General features: G+C 46.0%; 1 protein-coding gene across 6 annotated transcripts in view; it reads right to left on the reverse strand.

The window, feature by feature from the left end:
* Window positions 1-17963, reverse strand: part of KIF6 (kinesin family member 6) — a 300109-nt gene that overhangs the window by 239178 nt on the left and 42968 nt on the right. For all 6 annotated transcript variants that reach the window (XM_075595373.1, XM_075595374.1, XM_075595370.1 and 3 more), the window contains exons 4-5: window positions 9035-9182; window positions 6-115 (exon numbers count right to left, since the gene is read on the reverse strand). In XM_075595373.1, the coding sequence (XP_075451488.1) occupies window positions 6-115; window positions 9035-9182 (258 nt within the window). The remainder of the gene's footprint in view (window positions 1-5; window positions 116-9034; window positions 9183-17963) is intronic.

The raw sequence follows: 17963 nt of genomic DNA on the forward strand, positions 1-17963 counted from the left end.
CTCACGGTAGATCTTCCAGTTTGGAGGCTTCATGTCTTGGGTCAAGCAAATCATAACCACAATCGTTGTAGATTTCCAGGTAGGAAATGTGTACGGTGTATACTTTGCTGCTGTCCTGAAATGTTAAAGATCATAAGAAGTTATAAAAAGGGCTTCATACGAAAATGAATAACCTACAGGCACATGATCTTTACTGCAGCATGCATACTGTCATCTCTTATTTAGTATTTATCATATGTTTTGATGTAAATTACTTCTCTTGGCTGAAAGTAAAAGCTTAAAATACTACAATAATTCAGTCCATTGACTTGAACAAGCTGTAAGATGTCTTCGAGCATTGGAAGGCTGCTGTATGTAGTATAGATGTAGCAGAGCAGCATTGAAAGGCTACTATATGTAGTATACAGATGTAGCAGAGCAGCATTGGGAGACTGCGTAGTATACAGATGTAGCAGAGCAGCATTGAAAGGCTGCGTAGTATACAGATGTAGCAGAGCAGCACTGGGAGACTGCGTAATATAGATGTAGCAGAGCAGCATTGAAAGCTACTGTATGTAGTATACAGATGTAGCAGAGCAGCATTGGAAGGCTGCGTAGTATACAGATGTAGCAGAGCAGCACTGAGAGACTGCGTAGTATACAGATGTAGCAAAGCAGTACTGAAAGGCTGCGTAGTATACAGATGTAGCAGAGCAGCATTGGAAGGCTGTGTAGTATACAGATGTAGCAGAGCAGCATTGGAAGGCTGCGTAGTATACAGATGTAGCAGAGCAGCATTGGAAGGCTGCATAGTATACAGATGTAGTAGAGTAGCACTGAGAGACTGTGCAGTATACAGATGTAGCAGAGCAGGGAGGCTGTGTAGTATACAGATGTACAGAGCAGCATTGGAAGACTGCGTAGTATACAGATGTACAGAGCAGCATTGGAAGGCTGTGTAGTATACAGATGTAGCAGAGCAGCATTGGAAGGCTGCGTAGTATACAGATGTAGCAGAGCAGCATTGGAAGGCTGCATAGTATACAGATGTAGTAGAGTAGCACTGAGAGACTGTGTAGTATACAGATGTAGCAGAGCAGGGAGGCTGTGTAGTATACAGATGTACAGAGCAGCATTGGAAGGCTGTGTAGTATACAGATGTACAGAGCAGCATTGGAAGGCTGCGTAGTATAGAGATGTAGCAGAGCAGCATTGGGAGACTGCGTAGTATACAGATGTACAGAGCAGCATTGGAAGGCTGTGTAGTATACAGATGTACAGAGCAGTATTGGAAGGCTGCGTAGTATACAGATGTAGCAGAGCAGCATTGGGAGACTGTGTAGTATACAGATGTACAGAGCAGCATTGGGAGACTGCGTAGTATACAGATGTACAGAGCAGCATTGGAAGGCTGTGTAGTATACAGATGTACAGAGCAGCATTGGAAGGCTGCGTAGTATACAGATGTACGGAGCAGCATTGGGAGACTGCGTAGTATACAGATGTACAGAGCAGCATTGGGAGACTGCGTAGTATACAGATGTACAGAGCAGCATTGGGAGACTGCGTAGTATACAGATGTAGCAGAGCAGCATTGGAAGGCTGCGTAGTATACAGATGTACAGAGCAGCATTGGAAGGCTGCGTAGTATACAGATGTAGCAGAGCAGCATTGGGAGACTGCGTAGTATACAGATGTACAGAGCAGCATTGGGAGACTGCGTAGTATACAGATGTACAGAGCAGCATTGGAAGGCTGCGTAGTATACAGATGTACAGAGCAGCATTGGAAGACTGCGTAGTATACAGATGTACAGAGCAGCATTGGGAGGCTGTGTAGTATACAGATGTACAGAGCAGCATTGGAAGGCTGTGTAGTATACAGATGTACAGAGCAGCATTGGGAGACTGTGTAGTATACAGATGTACAGAGCAGCATTGGGAGGCTGCGTAGTATACAGATGTACAGAGCAGCATTGGAAGACTGCGTAGTATACAGATGTACAGAGCAGCATTGGGAGACTGCGTAGTATACAGATGTACAGAGCAGCATTGGAAGGCTGCGTAGTATACAGATGTAGCAGAGCAGCATTGGAAGGCTGCGTAGTATACAGATGTACAGAGCAGCATTGGGAGACTGCGTAGTATACAGATGTACAGAGCAGCATTGGGAGACTGTGTAGTATACAGATGTACAGAGCAGCATTGGAAGGCTGTGTAGTATACAGATGTACAGAGCAGCATTGGGAGACTGCGTAGTATACAGATGTACAGAGCAGCATTGGAAAGCTGCGTAGTATACAGATGTACAGAGCAGCATTGGAAGGCTGCGTAGTATACAGATGTACAGAGCAGCATTGGGAGACTGCGTAGTATACAGATGTACAGAGCAGCATTGGAAGGCTGTGTAGTATACAGATGTAGCAGAGCAGCATTGGGAGACTGTGTAGTATACAGATGTACAGAGCAGCATTGGAAGGCTGTGTAGTATACAGATGTAGCAGAGCAGCATTGGAAGGCTGCGTAGTATACAGATGTACGGAGCAGCATTGGAAGGCTGCGTAGTATACAGATGTAGCAGAGCAGCATTGGGAGACTGTGTAGTATACAGATGTACAGAGCAGCATTGGAAGGCTGTGTAGTATACAGATGTAGCAGAGCAGCATTGGAAGGCTGCGTAGTATACAGATGTAGCAGAGCAGCATTGGAAGGCTGCGTAGTATACAGATGTAGCAGAGCAGCATTGGGAGACTGTGTAGTATACAGATGTACAGAGCAGCATTGGAAGGCTGCGTAGTATACAGATGTAGCAGAGCAGCATTGGAAGACTGCGTAGTATACAGATGTAGCAGAGCAGCATTGGGAGACTGTGTAGTATACAGATGTACAGAGCAGCATTGGAAGGCTGTGTAGTATACAGATGTAGCAGAGCAGCATTGGAAGGCTGCGTAGTATACAGATGTAGCAGAGCAGCATTGGAAGGCTGCGTAGTATACAGATGTACGGAGCAGCATTGGGAGACTGCGTAGTATACAGATGTAAAGAGCAGCATTGGGAGGCTGCGTAGTATACAGATGTAGCAGAGCAGCATTGGAAGGCTGCATAGTATACAGATGTAGCAGAGCAGCATTGGAAGGCTGCGTAGTATACAGATGTACAGAGCAGCATTGGGAGACTGCGTAGTATACAGATGTACAGAGCAGCATTGGAAGGCTGCGTAGTATACAGATGTACAGAGCAGCATTGGGAGACTGCGTAGTATACAGATGTACAGAGCAGCATTGGAAGGCTGCGTAGTATACAGATGTACGGAGCAGCATTGGGAGACTGCGTAGTATACAGATGTAAAGAGCAGCATTGGGAGGCTGCGTAGTATACAGATGAACGGAGCAGCATTGGGAGACTGCGTAGTATACAGATGTACAGAGCAGCATTGGAAGGCTGCGTAGTATACAGATGTACAGAGCAGCATTGGGAGACTGTGTAGTATACAGATGTAAAGAGCAGCATTGGAAGGTTGCGTAGTATACAGATGTACAGAGCAGCATTGGGAGACTGTGTAGTATACAGATGTACAGAGCAGCATTGGGAGACTGCGTAGTATACAGATGTAGAGGAGCAGCATTGGAAGGCTGTGTAGTATACAGATGTACAGAGCAGCATTGGAAGACTGCGTAGTATACAGATGTACAGAGCAGCATTGGGAGACTGCGTAGTATACAGATGTACAGAGCAGCATTGGGAGACTGCGTAGTATACAGATGTACAGAGCAGCATTGGGAGACTGCGTAGTATACAGATGTACAGAGCAGCATTGGAAGGCTGCGTAGTATACAGATGTACGGAGCAGCATTGGGAGACTGCGTAGTATACAGATGTAAAGAGCAGCATTGGGAGGCTGCGTAGTATACAGATGAACGGAGCAGCATTGGGAGACTGCGTAGTATACAGATGTAAAGAGCAGCATTGGGAGGCTGCGTAGTATACAGATGTACAGAGCAGCATTGGAAGGCTGCGTAGTATACAGATGTACAGAGCAGCATTGGGAGACTGCGTAGTATACAGATGTAAAGAGCAGCATTGGAAGGTTGTGTAGTATACAGATGTAGCAGAGCAGCATTGGGAGACTGTGTAGTATACAGATGTACAGAGCAGCATTGGAAGGCTGTGTAGTATACAGATGTACAGAGCAGCATTGGGAGACTGCGTAGTATACAGATGTAAAGAGCAGCATTGGGAGACTGCGTAGTATACAGATGTAGCAGAGCAGCATTGGAAGGCTGCGTAGTATACAGATGTAGCAGAGCAGCATTGGGAGACTGCGTAGTATACAGATGTAGCAGAGCAGCATTGGGAGACTGCGTAGTATACAGATGTACAGAGCAGCATTGGAAGGCTGTGTAGTATACAGATGTACAGAGCAGCATTGGAAGGCTGCGTAGTATACAGTTGTAGCAGAGCAGCATTGGGAGACTGCGTAGTATACAGATGTACAGAGCAGCATTGGTAGGCTGTGTAGTATACAGATGTACAGAGCAGCATTGGAAGGCTGTGTAGTATACAGATGTAGCAGAGCAGCATTGGGAGACTGCGTAGTATACAGATGAAGCAGAGCAGCATTGGAAGACTGCGTAGTATACAGATGTACAGAGCAGCATTGGGAGGCTGCGTAGTATACAGATGTACAGAGCAGCATTGGAAGGCTGCGTAGTATACAGATGTACAGAGCAGCATTGGAAGGCTGTGTAGTATACAGATGTACAGAGCAGCATTGGAAGGCTGTGTAGTATACAGATGTACAGAGCAGCATTGGGAGACTGTGTAGTATACAGATGTACAGAGCAGCATTGGGAGACTGTGTAGTATACAGATGTAGCAGAGCAGCATTGGAAGGCTGCGTAGTATACAGATGTACAGAGCAGCATTGGAAGGCTGCGTAGTATACAGATGTACAGAGCAGCATTGGGAGACTGTGTAGTATACAGATGTAGCAGAGCAGCATTGGAAGGTTGCGTAGTATACAGATGTACAGAGCAGCATTGGAAGGCTGTGTAGTATACAGATGTACAGAGCAGCATTGGAAGGCTGTGTAGTATACAGATGTACAGAGCAGCATTGGGAGACTGTGTAGTATACAGATGTACAGAGCAGCATTGGGAGACTGTGTAGTATACAGATGTAGCAGAGCAGCATTGGAAGGCTGCGTAGTATACAGATGTACAGAGCAGCATTGGAAGGCTGCGTAGTATACAGATGTACAGAGCAGCATTGGAAGGCTGCGTAGTATAGAGATGTACAGAGCAGCATTGGAAGGCTGCGTAGTATACAGATGTACAGAGCAGCATTGGGAGACTGCGTAGTATACACATGTACAGAGCAGCATTGGAAGGCTGTGTAGTATACAGATGTACAGAGCAGCATTGGGAGACTGCGTAGTATACACATGTACAGAGCAGCATTGGAAGGCTGTGTAGTATACAGATGTACAGAGCAGCATTGGGAGACTGCGTAGTATACACATGTACAGAGCAGCATTGGGAGACTGCGTAGTATACAGATGTACAGAGCAGCATTGGGAGGCTGTGTAGTATACAGATGTACAGAGCAGCATTGGAAGGTTGCGTAGTATACAGATGTAACAGAGCAGTATTGGGTGACTGTGTAGTATACAGATGTACAGAGCAGCATTGGGAGACTGCGTAGTATACAGATGTACAGAGCAGCATTGGGAGGCTGCGTAGTATACAGATGTACAGAGCAGCATTGGGAGGCTGCGTAGTATACAGATGTACAGAGCAGCATTGGGAGACTGTGTAGTATACAGATGTACAGAGCAGCATTGGAAGGCTGCGTAGTATACAGATGTACAGAGCAGCATTGGAAGGCTGCGTAGTATACAGATGTACAGAGCAGCATTGGAAGGCTGCGTAGTATACAGATGTTCAGAGCAGCATTGGGAGACTGTGTAGTATACAGATGTACAGAGCAGCATTGGAAGGCTGCGTAGTATACAGATGTAGAGGAGCAGCATTGGAAGGCTGTGTAGTATACAGATGTAGCAGAGCAGCATTGGGAGACTGAGTAGTATACAGATGTACAGAGCAGCATTGGAAGGCTGCGTAGTATACAGATGTACAGAGCAGCATTGGGAGACTGTGTAGTATACAGATGTAGCAGAGCAGCATTGGAAGGCTGCGTAGTATACAGATGTACAGAGCAGCATTGGAAGGCTGTGTAGTATACAGATGTACAGAGCAGCATTGGAAGGCTGCGTAGTATACAGATGTAGCAGAGCAGCATTGGAAGGCTGCATAGTATACAGATGTACAGAGCAGCATTGGAAGGCTGTGTAGTATACAGATGTACAGAGCAGCATTGGAAGGCTGCGTAGTATACAGATGTACAGAGCAGCATTGGGAGACTGTGTAGTATACAGATGTACAGAGCAGCATTGGGAGACTGCGTAGTATACAGATGTAGCAGAGTAGCACTGAGAGACTGCGTAGTATACAGATGTACAGAGCAGCATTGGAAGGCTGCGTAGTATACAGATGTACAGAGCAGCATTGGAAGGCTGTGTAGTATACAGATGTACAGAGCAGCATTGGAAGGCTGTGTAGTATACAGATGTACAGAGCAGCATTGGAAGGCTGCGTAGTATACAGATGTTCAGAGCAGCATTGGGAGACTGTGTAGTATACAGATGTACAGAGCAGCATTGGAAGGCTGCGTAGTATACAGATGTAGAGGAGCAGCATTGGAAGGCTGTGTAGTATACAGATGTAGCAGAGCAGCATTGGGAGACTGAGTAGTATACAGATGTACAGAGCAGCATTGGAAGGCTGCGTAGTATACAGATGTACAGAGCAGCATTGGGAGACTGTGTAGTATACAGATGTAGCAGAGCAGCATTGGAAGGCTGCGTAGTATACAGATGTACAGAGCAGCATTGGAAGGCTGCGTAGTATACAGATGTGCAGAGCAGCATTGGAAGGCTGTGCAGTATACAGATGTAGCAGAGCAGCATTGGGAGACTGAGTAGTATACAGATGTACAGAGCAGCATTGGAAGGCTGCGTAGTATACAGATGTACAGAGCAGCATTGGAAGGCTGTGTAGTATACAGATGTACAGAGCAGCATTGGAAGGCTGTGTAGTATACAGATGTACAGAGCAGCATTGGAAGGCTGCGTAGTATACAGATGTACAGAGCAGCATTGGGAGACTGCGTAGTATACAGATGTAACAGAGCAGCATTGGAAGGCTGTGTAGTATACAGATGTACAGAGCAGCATTGGAAGGCTGCGTAGTATACAGATGTACAGAGCAGCATTGGGAGACTGCGTAGTATACAGATGTACAGAGCAGCATTGGAAGGCTGCGTAGTATACAGATGTAGCTGAGCAGCATTGGGAGGCTGTGTAGTATACAGATGTAGCAGAGCAGCATTGGAAGGCTGCGTAGTATACAGATGTAGCAGAGCTTATTGCAGCCGCTGGCGCATCACGGTGGGATATTCTTTAATATTTTGCTTCATTACAGCCATTGAATCCTATGCACAATCTTACATACGAAAAGATGGGACAGATATTCTGCGTTATTGGCCGGTGTAATAACCTTTGCTTCACCTGTATCTGGCCCTGTCCTCTACGTAGCAAGGAGTGTAACAAGGTATGTATGTTCTGCTTATTTTTCCCCACCCTGTTATGTAAGTCCTGCTAGCTTCAGGATGTAAGGGGTTAATATGTGGGCTTGTGACCCCTACCCATGCTCCTCTATGAAGGACAGGAGTAAGGTGGTGACTCATGGCCTGTGTAAGCCTATCAGGGATAGGTATACACCATGAGTCCACCCCTTCTATCCTAATTAGGGGACTACCAAATTTAGAGTCAGTCCTGTTACTGCTCTGGAAGAGAGAGGAAGCAGAGAGCTGTCAGTCTCTCCCATGGCGGGATGAGCATGCTCGCCCTCTGTCTATGGACTGAGGGAACATCAGATTCAGCCACAGACGCCCTGTAAGACTAGGGGCCATCACCATCCAGAGGTCTGGGACCTCTGAGACTCTGCATCGCTGTATGGAGATCTGCAGTGGATGCCTGCCATACAATAAAGACCCTTGTTATGACACTCCTGTCTAAGTATCAGTCCTTGGGCCAAAGGGAGAGAATGCAGTAGTGGAGGCTGATTTCTGCTCACCCTGGAACCCACTACGGCTGGAGGCGCTGAACACCAAGAGAACGAACCAAAGCCTGTCCTGATTTCCACTACATCGCAGATCAGAAGATCACACTAGGTAGCAGAGGCTGTGTATCTCCCACTGGGGGGTAGGGGGGTGGGAACAGTGCTACATGTGTTTCTTATATAGCGTGCTATACATATCATTTTCGTATAGACGGCTTATGAGCAGTTCCTCCTGCTCGGTTTATATTAAAAGGTGGGAACTCCAGGTCCCCGAGCCAAAGGCCACTTCCTTTTTCTTAGCTCCGGGTGCCAGTGGTTCCCAGGATACTTAACGGTGAAGTTACTGGGTTTAAATCGCAAATCGGGTGAAACAAAATGGCTGCCAAATCTCGGGCCAATAGGAAGCTGCAACATCATCAGTTGTGGCTTTCTATTGGATGACCATTTAAATCCTAGTTTAAAAACTAGGCATTAATAGCAGCAACTTCACCGGTATCTCTGGAACCAGGGGCTTAAAACAATGCGCTTCATATCTGGAGAGAGGTTGGTTAGGGTGCATTGCTCCTTGATTATGGTCCACTATCTTTTGGTGCCCGAAGGTGTCTAATAGAATAGCATCGCTTAGTATATTTAGACCTACATGTCTAATTTTCTTACTAGAAGAGTACAATGCAGAGTACAATGCAGACAAACGGTCTGTGCATCTCAGGAAATGTACTTCTTGTAAGATGAACTAGTTACAAACATAGAGAACCACCGACCAATTCATTGTTCATTAGATTTTGAGAAATATACTGCAATTACGTACCTCAGCCAACTACAATACAATGAAATGGGTTTTAGTATTGGACTCCTACAGGCGGCAAAGCAACGTACCTTCTGAAACTGCTCAAAAATGTAGGACAAGGTCCTAGGAATGATTCCTCTATCACTGTACCGCTCGGCTCCTCCGGTGATGGCAAAGGTCTTCCCACTGCCGGTCTGTCCATAGGCAAATATAGTGCCATTGTAGCCTGTAAGAGCACTGCATAGACATGTACTGATCATTACTACACATGCCACGAACATGTTCAGCAATAACAGTACTACTTATCAATGAGAACACAGAAAAGATATGGAACTTGACAAAGTGTACAACTTAAATAGTACATTTTATGCACTTGTCAAGTGTATACATAATGTTTTTATGGAAGCTACAGTAATGTGATTTAGTAGTTCATGGAATAATATAATTTTTAATGATATAATAAATGTGACTAAAAATGATTAATATGAAACAAATATATGACATAAATGAATATGAAGCTACACCTCCTAATATATCTGTTAGAGCTTTACATTCACCTTACTGATGGAATAAATAGCAATTTACTATGAAAATCCATTTTTTTACCATTTTACACAAAGGTTTTAATTCAGATTCTCTACCAATTTAGCAGTTATAATGTCAATTTTTTTTAAAGATTATATTTACAGTTAAGTCTTAATTAGGTCTTTAGAGAAAAAGACATGAAACTGGATAAACCTGATGCTGTTGCTATAAAACAGGGATCTTCAACCAGTCCTACAATTGGGTCAGATAAGAATATATTTAGGTACCATCCGCTAGCCCCCCAAACACGATCTGACTTAATATTAATTTACTCCCCAGTATCTGATAAAGTGCAAGTTAATTCTAGCCCTACACAGAACCAGTCAGGGGGACCTTTCTACCTAGCACACTTATCTTTTTGTTTGTTTTAGAATTCCCCCCACCCCAGCAGCTGGCTTCCCCCCTGCTCGCCACCTGCCGGACATAGCGGTGCAGTGCTAACTAACCTGTCAGTCACAGCCACTACCGGCAACAGCGCAACCTATCCTGCTTAAAGATAGGTTGTGCTGTTTCCGGATGCCGCGGTGACTGACCGGTTAGTTAGCATTGCAACTAGGGCGCTAGGAGTGGATTTTGAAGGGATTTTTCCACCCCTGTCTGTACTATATATGTTTACATTACTTTTACTTACACGTGAGTTTTAGAGTGAAAACTTGCTCAAAGGGGCAACATCAAGGCCATTCACAGCCCTGGTCTAAAGCTATGCAATCTATTCAATTCCCCTGCACTAAGAACTGCTCAGACTGTGAGCTCACGTCGTCTGTCACTACTCTCATTCTTTTCAGAATGTACACTTGTAGCCCTACCATAAAGTAGATGGTGTCCACTCCTGTACAAAGACAGGGCTGCTACCTTATAATATGAGATGCATTTGTATGTCATCCTGCAAGACATGGGCACATTGCCTTTTCCTGTGTAAGTAATAAAGTAATATTAATACAAGAAAGCAACTCAAAATGATAGTCACCGTACTCTGAGGGCCACTGCATACAGTATTGACCTACGTTATTCTTCTTAAGTTCTTTAATTTATTTGTGTATTTACCCACGGGGTTAAATCTTACTTAAAGATTTAATGCAGTGCTTCTCTGATTACAGAACTACATACATCATTTATCATTGTGAACATATTACTAGGGTTTTAAGGAAATTGGCTGGCACAGAGAATACGACTTCTTTATTATGAGAATTTTAACAGTAATTATTTTTATTTTGTGCAAGACTTTGGGACATATAAATTACTGTGCTGCTAAAGAAGGAGGGCCCCATTAAATATCAATAAATATTATACATGTATTAGTCTTGATGTTAAGAGATGGACAAAGCAGCCCAAATCCGTTTTCCGGGTCCGTCCAAATCCGTAGTTCGGGAAGCACCTTGTTAGGGGAATTGGATCTACTTGTGATGATCCAACATGGCTCGTAACGTTCAATAAGCTCTCTGAAAACCTTAGTTTCAACAAATTTGAACGGAAAAAAGTCCACAGAAGGCATTTTAGCTAAATCGCCATTCAGCCCCAGAGCTCCGTCATGGACGCGGTGGAATTTATTCACCTTTTCAAATGCTTCCAGAACTAAGGGCTGCTGTTGAATTGTGGTGCCGCATATCAGGCTGTAGTACTAGGAGCAGTAGCACTAACATCATATCTACATCTATATAACCTTCAAAAAAAGGTTGGACATCTTTTTAGATGGGAAAGGTATACAGGGATATAACAAATAAGTATACATGGGAAGGATGTTGATACAGGGATTAATCCGATTGCCAATTCTTGGAGTCAGGGAGGAATTAATTTTTCCCCTTATGAGATCATTGGATGATATGTCTCTGGGTTTTTTTTGTTTGCCTTCCTCTGGATCAATAAGGAAGTATAGATATAGGATAAAGTATCTGTTGTCTAAATTTAGCATAGGTTGAACTTGCTGGACGTACGTCTTTTTTCAATCTCATCTACTATGTAACTTGCAAACTGCTGCTGCACAGGAGAGCACATCTAGCGCCCACGCCATCGTCATCAACCCTTTCACATCAAGATCATCTCATTCCCCAATGATCCAATGCATTACCTCCATGAGGCAATAGTGATTGTGTGTGTGGGTGTTACTGCTCAGTCTATGGACGCCGGTGACCTAGTGTCTCCATCTCCACCTGTGACATTACACAGTGTTGTCCGATCACTGCAACCCCCCTTTGTTTAATGCTGGCTATCACAGGGGCCTGGTTGTTATTGGTTCAGGTACAACGTTTATTAAGTGAATAATGTATCATATTTAAGCTAGAGGCTTTTTTTTTTTTTTTTACTGCAACAGTTACTGCGGCGCCCGCTGCCGCCAATACAAGTAACAGTTACTGCGGCGCCCGCTGCCGCCAATACAAGTAACAGTTACTGCGGCGCCCGCTGCCGCCAATACTAGTAACAGTTACTGCGGCGCCCGCTGCCGCCAATACAAGTAACAGTTACTGCGGTGCCCGCTGCCGCCAATACTAGTAACAGTTACTGCGGCGCCCGCTGCCGCCAATACTAGTAACAGTTACTGCGGCGCCCGCTGCCGCCAATACTAGTAACAGTTACTGCGGCGCCCGCTGCCGCCAATACAAGTAACAGTTACTGCGGCGCCCGCTGCCGCCAATACTAGTAACAGTTACTGCGGCGCCCGCTGCCGCCAATACTAGTAACAGTTACTGCGGCGCCCGCTGCCGCCAATACTAGTAACAGTTACTGCGGCGCCCGCTGCCGCCAATACTAGTAACAGTTACTGCGGCGCCCGCTGCCGCCAATACTAGTAACAGTTACTGCGGCGCCCGCTGCCGCCAATACTAGTAACAGTTACTGCGGCGCCCGCTGCCGGGAATACTAGTAACAGTTACTGCGGCGCCCGCTGACGCTAATACTAGTAACAGTTACTGCGGCGCCTGCTGACGCTAATACTAGTAACAGTTACTGCGGCGCCCGCTGCCACCAATACTAGTAACAGTTACTGCGGCGCCCGCTGCCCCCAATACTAGTAATAGTTACTGCGGCGCCCGCTGCCACCAATACTAGTAACAGTTACTGCGGCGCCCGCTGCCGCCAATACTAGTAACAGTTACTGCGGCGCCCGCTGCCCCCAATACTAGTAACAGTTACTGCGGCGCCCGCTGCCGCCAATACTAGTAACAGTTACTGCGGCGCCCGCTGCCACCAATACTAGTAACAGTTACTGCGGCGCCCGCTGCCCCCAATACTAGTAACAGTTACTGCGGCGCCCGCTGACGCTAATACTAGTAACAGTTACTGCGGCGCCTGCTGACGCTAATACTAGTAACAGTTACTGCGGCGCCCGCTGCCACCAATACTAGTAACAGTTACTGCGGCGCCCGCTGCCCCCAATACTAGTAATAGTTACTGCGGCGCCCGCTGCCACCAATACTAGTAACAGTTACTGCGGCGCCCGCTGCCGCCAATACTAGTAACAGTTACTGCGGCGCCCGCTGCCCCCAATACTAGTAACAGTTACTGCGGCGCCCGCTGCCGCCAATACTAGTAACAGTTACTGCGGCGCCCGCTGCCACCAATACTAGTAACAGTTACTGCGGCGCCCGCTGCCCCCAATACTAGTAACAGTTACTGCGGTGCCCGCTGCCGCCAATACAAGTAACAGTTACTGCGGCGCCCGCTGCCCCCAATACTAGTAATAGTTACTGCGGCGCCCGCTGCCCCCAATACTAGTAACAGTTACTGCGGCGCCCGCTGCCCCCAATACTAGTAATAGTTACTGCGGCGCCCGCTGCCGCCAATACTAGTAACAGTTACTGCGGCGCCCGCTGCCGCCAATACTAGTAACAGTTACTGCGGCGCCCGCTGCCACCAATACTAGTAACAGTTACTGCGGCGCCCGCTGACGCCAATACTAGTAACAGTTACTGCGGCGCCCGCTGCCGCCAATACTAGTAACAGTTACTGCGGCGCCCGCTGCCGCCAATACTAGTAACAGTTACTGCGGCGCCCGCTGCCGCCAATACTAGTAACAGTTACTGCGGCGCCCGCTGCCGCCAATACTAGTAACAGTTACTGCGGCGCCCGCTGCCCCCAATACTAGTAACAGTTACTGCGGCGCCCGCTGCCGCCAATACTAGTAACAGTTACTGCGGTGCCCGCTGCCGCTAATACTAGTAACAGTTACTGCGGCGCCCGCTGCCACCAATACTAGTAACAGTTACTGCGGCGCCCGCTGCCACCAATACTAGTAACAGTTACTGCGGCGCCCGCTGCCACCAATACTAGTAACAGTTACTGCGGCGCCCGCTGCCGCCAATACTAGTAACAGTTACTGCGGCGCCCGCTGCCGCTAATACTAGTAACAGTTACTGCGGCGCCCGCTGCCGCTAATACTAGTAACAGTTACTGCGGTGCCCGCTGCCGCTAATACTAGTAACAGTTACTGCGGCGCCCGCTGCCGCTAATACTTGTAACAGTTACTGCGGCGCCCGCTGCCGCTAATACTAGTAACAGTTACTGCGGCGCCCGCTGCCGCTAATACTAGTAACAGTTACTGCGGCGCCCGCTGCCGCCAATACTAGTAACAGTTACTGCGGCGCCCGCTGCCGCTAATACTAGTAACAGTTACTGCGGCGCCCGCTGCCGCCAATACTAGTAACAGTTACTGCGGCGCCCGCTGCCCCCAATACTAGTAATAGTTACTGCGGCGCCCGCTACCGCCAATACTAGTAACAGTTACTGCGGTGCCCGCTGCCGCTAATACTAGTAACAGTTACTGCGGCGCCGCTGCCGCCAATACTAGTAACAGTTACTGCGGCGCCGCTGCCGCCAATACTAGTAACAGTTACTGCGGCGCCGCTGCCGCCAATACTAGTAACAGTTACTGCGGCGCCGCTGCCGCCAATACTAGTAACAGTTACTGCGGCGCCCGCTGCCGCCAATACTAGTAACAGTGAGAGAGAGAATGATAAACTCACTGGGGAGCGGGACCGTTCTTTATCCGTTCTTTCAAATAATTGACTGTAGGAAACGTTCTTGAGGATTACTAATTATCCTTCGGATTATTTCACAGTAATATCAATAACCTGAATATAAAAGCTGTAATATTGTTCTGTCCCCTGTTCAGTTTTCTCAGTTTCCTTAGCAACCTCCCTTTCTCCTCCCATCGGGCTTCGGGTACGTTCCTTTCTCCCTGTCCCTTGGTACAGTCCAAACTGTTTCCCCCTGGAACTGTGTTTTAGTTACTTCTTTTTAGAGATTGCTGCCTCTGCTTCGCTTCTCCCCCCTGCTCTCCCGGGGGAGCTTTGTTTCTTACTGTTACAGGGACTTATCACTGTTTTAGAGAAATGCTGCCTCAGAGCTCTGAATCCAGCATTGTGCTGGTTAACTGCAGACACTCAATTAGCCAGTCTCCACCTGGACTAATCAGAGCTCTGTGAAAGAGTGTCATGTGAGACACAGAAGGGAGATTTTCCTTAGCTCAGTTACAACTGGGCTGACAGAAGGGAGAAGAGGTCTTGAGAGCACAGGAGAACTATGTATTGATTAATTTCACCCTAAACAGTCTCCATTAGCATACCTCTGCACACATCTCTTAGGCTTCGGCCAAGCTTCCCGCTGGCGTGCTGAGGCTCAGGGAAAGCGGGTGCTTTCCCTGGCCTTGCGGGTGCTTTCCTTGCGCGCCATCAGGGGGCGGGCCGGGGGCGGGCCAGTGACGTCACGGAGCTGGTTCGCCCTCATTGGGCGAACCACTCACGTGACCGGCCCTGCGCTCCGGCAAGCGGGGAAATTTTAAATTTCCCTAAGACATACGCTTCCGCGCGCTTGAGGAAGAGTAGGCGAGCCCCTACTAAAGCCGCTCTAATTGCGGCTGTAGGGGCTCAGTGCTGAGCGGAAGCGCGCCTCTGCCAGCAAGCAACAACCATGGACAAGGCCTTAAACTTACCTATTCCTTATTTTTATACATCCCCAAAACGTTTTCCCCCTTTTATTTCTATGTGTTCTGATAATAAATACTTCAGAAATAAAGAAGACCCCATTTTGTATAGGAGAACGAATTGAGTAAACTGCCCGTCTCAACTCATTAAACCACAGTAAGCCTGGGACAGAACAAACATACTACAAACACAAATATGTCCAGGGCAGGGGGCCCAGAGCCCACTTAACGGAAACTCCAGTCAATCACAGGTTAATGCCTGGGTGTTAATGGATTAGCCTCAGGTAAAACTTTTATTAAGGAAATAAATGTATCATTCTTTAAGCTACAGTACTACTAACCAAGCCACAGCAAAACCCTGCAACAAATGGCTCCCTCTTGAGGCTAAACCTCTATTTATACTGCTCCTTGGCTCCTCCCTCCGTCATTGCGGATTACAGATTATGTTTCCTGGTTTGGATTATTAATTCGCCATTCGGATGTTCCAGTTATAGAAAAAAAAATTGAAAACGTTTTTAAAAACTGGTAAATTTCCCTTTTTGAGACTAATGTGTAAAATTCTCTGGGTCAAATGAACTGGCCAATCCGCATCAAATCCAAATCCAGCCCATCTCTTCCTGCTGTGGCAGTGAGTTATTGCTAGACGTTTCCATGCACTGGCTTGCATGGCAGTGACGAGTTTTACATGGCGCGCCGAACACTGAGGGTTTCGTACAGCTGTGTGAATGTCTTCTAGTTTGTTAGGGACATTTTTAGCGCTTTCAGGAAAACAAGAATCTAAAATAGAAAATGTTGTCAACTTTTTGCCAGAAGTTAGTGAAACTGTTGGTGTATAAAAGGCCATGTATATAAAAGAACAGTGACTCTTAAGACCGCGCTTATAATGCCGGCGACGCGACCGATGACATCACCCGTCGCCATTGCAATAGTTATATTTCAAATTTAGGCAAAGGGGGAAGGCAGAGGCACGGAGAAGCTTCTGATTGGCCGCAAGGGGAGACCGTCGCCGAAAAAAATCAAACAACAGTGACTACCAGATTTTTGGAAGCGCTGTCGCTCCGTCGCGTGCACTATAAGCGCCCACGATGGCGACAATGCGTTTGTTTTGACGTGACGGTCGCGGCGCCGGCACCATAAGCGCAGCCTAGTGCTTGGCAAATGAATTTTGCTAAGCATTATGTTTATTAAAAAATGTTTCTCCCCCAAAAAAGGGATAATTTTGCCTGATTAACAAACTTCAGCAAAGAGTTTACACATTTCGAGACCCTGTACTGCATGAGGGCAAACAGCAGTGTGAAGATGCTGAAATGATGCAGAGGGAATTGTTGGCTTTCGGCACCTTGCACATATTTGCCCTCTGAGCCTCAGCTTGAGTGATAAAATGAATAGTTACGCAACACACTTGTGATAAGAGTGTGCACCTGTGCCCATTATTTTGTAACTAGTTTTAATGTCAAAAAGTTAGAAACCTCCCTGGCCAACACTCAATGTAAAAAAAATTCATACTTCCACTACTCTACAATACAGTTATACAATAGAACTATCTGTTTAGAGCCCAAATATACTATTCTGCATCATGTTTAACACAGCGGCAGAGAAACCTTGAAGTAGCTCTGGCATTACATGCACTTTGAATTTATCTGAATGAAATGATTGTCTGTTGGGTTATATCATACCTCTCCCATTTATCTTTCTAAGTGGAGTAAATATATTCCACAATGCGTCATAGGTATGCTTACGGCTAAATTGCCAATAAGAAGTACTTACTGGAGATAAACAGCTGAGCTTTGCAGGAGCAAAATCCAATACATCGGTTTCAAGTGTATGAAATTGAACAATACGGGAGAGGTAAACAAGCGGCTTGGGAAATACGCCACCCTGTGAGAGTACCTTCAATGTTATTACCTCCATTTTAGATTACAGTATATTACAATCTTAAATACGCATTTTTAGAGGTTTAATGGGATAATAAACAAACTCCTTATTTTCTCAATGTGGGTAAAATAGCTTGTTTAGTGGTGTGCCGTGTTTTCTTTCTGCCTTCATTTAAGTCCCTGAGATATCATCGTAATTAGACCATCCAAAGTTATATATATATGTATTTTTTATTTTATTTTTTACTATAAGAAGGCCACGGTTCCAAATAACAAAATAACAAGGGTCAGAAAGCACATTGCAACTGTAATATACAGTACTACTGTACTTTCTATATATGTACTACTTTCTATATATGTACTACTTTCTATACTTTCTATAGTACTACTAGAAATTCTGCTTAAAAACAATGTTCCCAAATTGAGCAAAAATTATTGGATACTGTGAGTTATTAAATAACCTTTCTGCATTCATTCTACCGTTACTATTTGTTGGTGTGCTTGGCTCCCTTAGCTTCCCAAATTGAACAAGTCATTCATTTGCTGTGTACAGTAATTACAAACCTTTCGTGCACTACAAGACCCAAATGGTTTGTGTAACACAGAGGACACGGCTGCTTCTTTTATTCCACATTCTTCTTTATT

The sequence above is a fragment of the Ascaphus truei genome, chromosome 4 (genome assembly GCF_040206685.1).
Source record: "Ascaphus truei isolate aAscTru1 chromosome 4, aAscTru1.hap1, whole genome shotgun sequence".
NCBI classification, from domain to species: domain Eukaryota; kingdom Metazoa; phylum Chordata; class Amphibia; order Anura; family Ascaphidae; genus Ascaphus; species Ascaphus truei.